Below are 7,263 nucleotides of genomic sequence, written 5' to 3'. Positions count from 1 at the left end.
ACGACCTCCCGAGGCACAGATCCGCGTCAATGGACCATTGCCACTCCCGCCACCCCCAGCGCGTCCCAACGTGACGGCAGCAGGGGCGACCGATTGTCGAGGCACCGAAGCAACAAGAGCGGACTCAACCAAGCTCAAGACGCTGCGAGATTACAGGCGTGCTCGTGGCCTCTGTTTCAAATGTGGCGAGCGGTGGGGGCACGATCATGTGTGCCCCACCTCTGTTCAACTACACGTTGTTGAAGAATTACTTGAACTCTTCGGCATAGATAGTGTGACAGAGGTGACAGAACAGCCTGAAGAAACAGTTATGGCTATTTCACGTTCAGTGGTATCTGTAGGAGTTTCAGCTAAAGCATTCCAGCTACAGGCATGGATTCAGGGGTGCGAAGCGCTGATGTTGGTGGACTCAGGGAGCTCGACATCTTTTGTCAACACTGATTTGGCCAAGTTTCTGGAAGGAGTTGCACCTTTGAGCAAAACTTACAGAGTAAGGGTCGCTGATGGAGGTGAACTGAAATGTTCAGCCATTGTCCCACAATGCAATTGGTATACACAAGGACATGAGTTCACCACAGATTTAAAGGTACTATCCCTGGGCATGCATGACGCAATCTTGGGGATGGACTGGCTAGAGAAGCACAATCCCATGACAGTTGACTGGAAAGCCAAATCCATTGCAATGCCGTCAGCACAAGGGGTGATCTCACTCCAGGGTCACGAGGCGGAATCAACTGAATGTTTGCTCATCAATAGTCTGCAATTACAAGGATTGTGGAATAACAATGCAGTGGCTTACATGGTGCAATTACACACAGTGGAACTGGACGGTGAGCAAAGCACAGACACTCCAGAAGCTCTCCAACAGATCCTTGCTGAATTTCCTGATCTCTTTGAGGAACCAACGGAATTGCCCCCACGGCGCGAGTGTGATCACCACATTCCTCTTATTCCAGGCGTGCAGCCGTTCAACATACGTCCGTATCGTCACAAGCCGAAACACAAGGACGAAATCGAGTGTCAAGTGGCAGAGTTGTTGCGTACCGGAGTGATATAGAAAAGCAACAGTCCTTTCGCTTCTCCTGTCATTCTGGTCAAAAAGAAGGACGGAACCTGGAGGCTCTGCGTCGACTATCGTCACCTGAATGCCATTACGTGCATCACAAAAATTCCCATACCAGTCATTGAAGAGTTGTTAGACGAGCTGCATGGTGCCTGTTGGTTCTCCAAACTAGATCTGCGGGCAGGCTACCACCAAATCAGGCTCGCTGAAGGGGAGGGGTACAAGACAGCATTCCACACACACTCGGGCCATTATGAATTCCGTGTGGTTTCTTTCGGGCTGGCAGGTGGACCGGGAACATTCAACGATTCACCAATACTTTGCACCCACTTCTCCGCCATTGTGTGCTGCTCTTCTTCGACAACATTTTGGTCTTCAGCCGTACACTGCATGACCACATCAAACACCTGCGGCAGGTCCTTGAACTACTCCTCAGAGATCAGTGGAAAGTTAAATTCAGCAAGTGTGCCTTCGGCCAACGCAAAGTGACATATCTGGGACATGTAGTCAGTGCGGAGGGCGTAGCCACGGATCCAACCAAGATTAAAGCAGTCTCGGAATGGAAGACACCAACTAATGTCAAGGAGGTGCGCAGCTTTCTGGGACTAGCTGGCTACTACAGGCGCTTTGTGCGCAACTTTGGTGTCATTGCGCGCCCACTGTTCAATCTCCTCAAAAAGGGGGTACCGTTTGTGTGGACTCAGCACACAGAAACGGCATTTCAACTCCTCAAGACTCAGCTCACCACAGCTCCGGTCCTCGCTTTGCCAGACTTTACCAAGCCATTCTGTGTGGAAACGGACGCCAGCGACCGAGGGATAGGAGCAGTGTTACAACAAGGAGGGCATCCGATAGCTTTCATGAGCAAAGCATTGGCCCCGCGCTATCAAGGACTATCCACGTACGAGAAAGAATACTTGGCAGTAATAGTAGTTGTGGACCAATGGCGCCCGTACCTGCAACATGGAGAATTCACCATCCTGACCGATCAGAAAAGCTTGATTCACTTAGAGGAACAACGGCTCTCAACACCATGGCAGCAAAAAGCTTTCACAAAGTTGTTTGGCCTCCAATACTCCATCAGATACAAAAAAGGGGCAGATAACAACGCAGCAGATGCTCTGTCAAGAGCTGAACCAACAGAGATGTTAGCTGTTGTCAGCTCCTGCCAACCAGCATGGCTGGATGATGTTGTGACCAGCTACAACTCTAATCCCCAAGCGCAGAAGCTCTTGGAGCAGCTCGCCATCCGGGCCGACCCGAAGGACCGTTTCTCTCTTACTCAAGGGATTCTTTGTTTCCGTGGCCGAATTTGGCTTGGTGGCTCAACAGCACTGCAACAGCGCATCATCGGCGCCTTCCATAACAGCCCTATGGGAGGTCACTCCGGGATCCCAACCACTTACCGCCGTATCAGACGCCTATTTGCATGGCCAAAGATGAAGACACACATCCACCAATACATTCGTTGTTGCCCAATTTGCCAACAAGCGAAACCAGATCGTGCGGTTCACTAGGACTTCTTCAGCCACTTCCCATTCCCACGGCTCCTTGGGAGATGATATCCATGGATTTCATCGATGGGCTCCCGCAATCAGCTCAGTTCAACTGTCTCCTGGTGATTGTGGACAAGCGCACCAAGTTCGCGCATTTCCTCCCATTGGCACACCCCTACACTGCCACCAAAGTGGCCCTCCTCTTCATGAACCAGATTTACAAGCTACATGGATTGCCGGGTGCAATTGTCTCGGATCGTGATCCGGTCTTCACCAGCCATTTTTGGCAAGAGCTTTTCAAGCACGCTGGTTCCGAGCTTCGCCTCAATACAGCCAATCACCCACAAATGGACGGGTAAACGGAGCGCGTCAATCAGTGTCTGGAAACATATCTTCGGTGTTTCACACAAGCTTGCCCAAAGCGCTGGAGCTACTCGATACCTATGGCACAATTCTGGTACAACTCATCTCACCACTCAGCTATTGGGATGTCCCCATTCAAAGCCTTGTTTGGTTATGAACCACGCCAGTGGGGCGTCACGGCCTCGGAGAACTGTTTAGTGCAATCGTTGCAGTCTTGGTTAGAAGAAAGAATTGTCATTCAGAACATCCTCCAGCAGCATTTGAATAGGGCACGCCAATGCATGAAGACGCAGGCTGACAAGAAGCGCTCGTGGAGGCAATTCGAGGTGGGGGACGAAGTTTACCTCAAGCTGCAACCGTACATCCAAGCTTCAGTCGCACCACGGGCGAATCACAAACTCTCCTTCAAGTTCTTTGGGCCTTTCTCCATCATCGCCAAGGTAAATGACGTTGCTTACAAGCTGCAGCTACCTCCTGAAGCCATGGTGCATCCGGTCTTCCACGTCTCTTTGCTGCATCGAGCTCTTCGCCCAGGCATGGAGGCGTCGACACATCTGCCGGCGGAACAGGACACGAAGGCTGTACCCGTGGCGATCATTCAAACACGTTGGCGCAAGACGGCGGGCGCAATGATCGAGCAAGTCCAGGTGCAGTGGTCACCTGAATCCTCGCTGGGCACCACCTGGGAGGACAAGGTCGCACTCTTCGACAAGTTTCCTCAGGCGGAGGCTTGGGGTCAAGCCTCAACACAAGAAGGGGGGGATGTCGGCGCCCCTTCTCCTGACATACCGGCCCCACGGACCATCAGCGACGGACCAGGTCAGGGCCGGCCTCGCCAACAGCCCAAGGCCAACGCAAGAGTGGTTGGGCCAGAGTGGGTCCAATAGGCCCAGCCAGGCTACTACTTATCCTCAACCGCATCACCAGGGAGAGGTATCCAGAGGATCAAGGCGAACCCGGCGGCTACCTACTTTTCCTGCTTTTGAACCCTAGTTCTTCCTTCGCCATTCGTGTACTGGATCAAGCTTGTATCCCAGATAATCGCCACTGCTTAGTAGATCCACAAGTAGTCCCTATCAGTCTTCCTCACGTTTGAAAATACAAGGCCGGGGCAGCTTGAGCCTGATTGTCAATCTTCGAACATGGCAAAGCTGCAACCGGGCATACGGGAGGGGCCTGGACTCCGCATGTGATCCACCTTACTTAAGCTCATCCCGGCCATGATGTGCCACGACTTTCACCGAATAATCGATCGCCGCCTCTAGAAAATGTCCCATGCTGCACCGTTGTGGTGGCACCTTCAGCTGTCTACTTCTTCGTATCATTTTCGGTGGAAACAGCTCCGGTCTCCGCATCTTCCATCGACATTCCCCTTGCACCTGCCGCCCGGTGCGTGCCTGGTCGCTGAACTGCCACTTTGCCCCGGCCGGTCCGCTCACGCTGCGTTCATATCCTTCACCATGCCGACGGCCGGCCAATGATCGATTCTAGAGAGAGACAGCCAACTAGTGCTACTTCCTGATCGAGATGTTTTGGTGGCCAAGATTGAATTCGGAAGTTCGGACAAAGCTACCAGTAGCGTCTAGCGGCGCACACACGACGAGAGTGGCCGACACGGCAAGCAACTGCACATTTCATTGCTGGTCAGTCGGTCTTTACCCAACTGCTAGTACTACTAGCTAGTCTGGTGTAGTACATGGAAGAATTAGTTGTACTCTCTGTATACCATATCAATCTCGTTGAATTGTGTTATTACGTACGCCAAACAAATTAATCAATGAAAGAAGCGATCTACTGAGATGCATTACGTACTATATGGAAAATATAGAGAGATATGTACTACACCAATCGATGGCCAGCTCGATCGACCTCTACACTCCACTGGCTGGCTGGCAAGCAGGAGGTACTACGTGTGTACTCCCTCCGTCCGGAAATACTTGTTCTAGAAATGGATGTATCTAGACTTATTTTAGTTATAGATACATTCATTTTCTTTATTTTCAGGACAAGTATTTCCGGACGGAGGGAGTACGTATCACCAGCCAGCCGAGCATAAGCAATCCAAAAGAATACACACCGACGGGATTCACTCATCAACTGGCCGTTGATGATTGAAAAATTCTTTGATGATTTGGTTATGCCGGGATCATCAGCCTCGGCTTCTTGAACGCCAGCGGGATGAGCACCTCCTCCTCGTAGTCGTCGGCCGGCGCCGGCATGCACCGCTCGCGCTCGGTGACGATGTCCGGCAGCGCCGGCAGGTTCAGGTCGAACCCTCGGCTCGCGACCGCGGAGGCGCCGACGGGGCCCTCGTAGTGGCACCGCTTGTGCCCGCCCAGCGCCTGCCCGGTCGGGAAAGTCTTCTTGCAGACGGAGCACTCGTGCACCCTGCCACCTCCGCCCGCGCCGCTGGACGTGGTTGACGAGGACGCGGCGGGCGAGGCCGCCGCCGTGGCAGCGGGCTCGTCCGCGCCGGCGGGGGCCGGCTTCGGGCGGTGGCTCGCCTTGTGCCCGCCGAGGGCCTGGTAGGACGGGAACCCCTTGCCGCACACGGAGCAGCGGTGCTCCTGCGCCGGCGAGGACGACGGGAGCAGGTGCCGGTCGCGGTGGCCGCGCGCCAGCATGAGGAGGCTGAGCGCGAGGTGCTCCTCCTCGCTGGGCGCGCGCTGCCGCTGGCGCCTCGGGCGCCTCCGCTTGCCCCACCCCTCGTCGCACCGCAGCTGCCCCTCCTCTTCCTCCTCGCTCACCATCGCCGCCGCGTCGCGAACCGCGTCCACCGCCATGCACGCACGTACGCCGATCCAACACACGCAAGAACGTGCCTTGCTGATTCTCTCTGGCACGAAGGAAGAGTGGTGGGCAGTAGTTAAGTTAGCTACTGGAAGTGTGTGATGGAGCAGTGGTGAGTGGGTGGAGAGGGCGGGGCAACCGGTGGTGGTTTTATACAAGGGAGGGAGAGAGGTGAGCGAGTAGTGGTAGGGAAGTCGTTGGTGGTGATGCAGTGGTTTGTTGGTGTGTGTATGCATCAGTGTGTGTGTGTGTGTGTGTATTAGAGAGAGACCGAGTGAGGAAGTGGTGGTTGGTTCTTTGGGACTAAGCAATGGGAGGGAGGAAGAGTTAGTTGGAAGAGCATTTGGTCAACTAGAAAGCAGGGACGAGGAGGCTTCCAAGTGGTGCGAAAAGAATAGGGGGAGATGAGGGAGATGACTTTGATTATGACGATGATTCGGCTGTTTTGGGGTCTAGAACTTGATAAGATTCACGGTCAGACGTCAGTGAAGAAGAGTAAGTGAGAGAGGACTTGTTCTCTGCCCAGTCGTGGAAAGGACAACTTGATAAGATTTCACGGTCAGTGAAGAGGAAGAGACTGTTTACAGTGGGGAGTAACATAAAGTAGTAACTTGCCGATGTTATTAATCTATGCTATTATTTTCATAGTGGGTAGTAACATATGAGTGGTATCATGAAAGAGTTTATTTATTAGGCTATAGACTCATTATGCCTTGAAATGTGTGATGTTACAGTAACTAGCTAAGTTACCACAAACTCCTCTCTCCTCATTAATTAGCTGCCACATAAGCAATCTTTTATTGAAATGTGTGATGTTACTAGTGAAATTACTCCCATTCTGACTAGTCATAAAGATGGAATTCTTGGGAAAATGGAACTTGGATCAATTATAAACTAGTTACGGTAGTAATGGAAGCGGGGTGGTGTGCCAAATGGATGGTTGATCACGCTGTGATGTCACGGGGTGAGAGAGGGAAGCATCTGGTGCGTTGGCCTCCGCTTTAAACAAATATCGCGCTGCGCGTTCGATCACGATCACTCTGAAATGGACTGCTTAATTACGCTTCTCTGAGATGAGAATCCTCCGCAGACCAATCTCAGCAGCGCTAGATAGATCCAATAACCTTTTTTCAGTTCACCTGTAGTTCTAGCTACGCTGTCAAGCTACCTCACCGCCGTGAGTGATCGACGGCCACTTGGGGAGTGACAAGCTAAAGGTAGCGAGTGGAGTACGTCGCCGTGTGCTGGTTCGTGGTCGACGGCCTTGTGTTGTGCGTGCGTGAGCGGAGCTGCCGCGTGGTAGGGAGAGCTCGGGCCGGATATCACTTGGGAGGCGGTGGGCACTCACATGGCGACCGTGTCCGGCTCGACGCTTCTCCATCTGGGGGCTGCAGAGGAAAGGCTTTCTGGAAAGAGCAGATGAGCAGAGCAGCTCACACTTCTCCTGAACGCCGCAGCGAGCTGGTACTGGCTGGCGACACGTGTACTGTCACCTCAACGTTTCGCCAGAAATTGATTAAAAAAAGAAGAAGAAAAACACGGCAATGAGCT

At 52.9% G+C, this 7,263-nt stretch overlaps 1 protein-coding gene across 1 annotated transcript; it reads right to left on the bottom strand.

Moving 5' to 3' along the window:
- Positions 1-4,700: 4,700 nt before the first annotated feature.
- Positions 4,701-5,957, bottom strand: LOC123086835 (zinc finger protein 1-like). The gene has a single exon (XM_044508655.1). The coding sequence runs from the start codon at positions 5,946-5,948 to the stop codon at positions 5,058-5,060; it is 891 nt and encodes a 296-aa protein (XP_044364590.1). The 5' UTR covers positions 5,949-5,957; the 3' UTR covers positions 4,701-5,057.
- Positions 5,958-7,263: the final 1,306 nt, after the last annotated feature.

The sequence above is a fragment of the Triticum aestivum genome, chromosome 4A (assembly GCF_018294505.1).
Source record: "Triticum aestivum cultivar Chinese Spring chromosome 4A, IWGSC CS RefSeq v2.1, whole genome shotgun sequence".
In the NCBI taxonomy this organism is placed as follows: Eukaryota; Viridiplantae; Streptophyta; class Magnoliopsida; order Poales; family Poaceae; genus Triticum; species Triticum aestivum.
The sequence above is the reverse complement of the archived record's forward strand: the minus strand, read 5'-3'. Positions and strand labels throughout refer to the sequence as shown.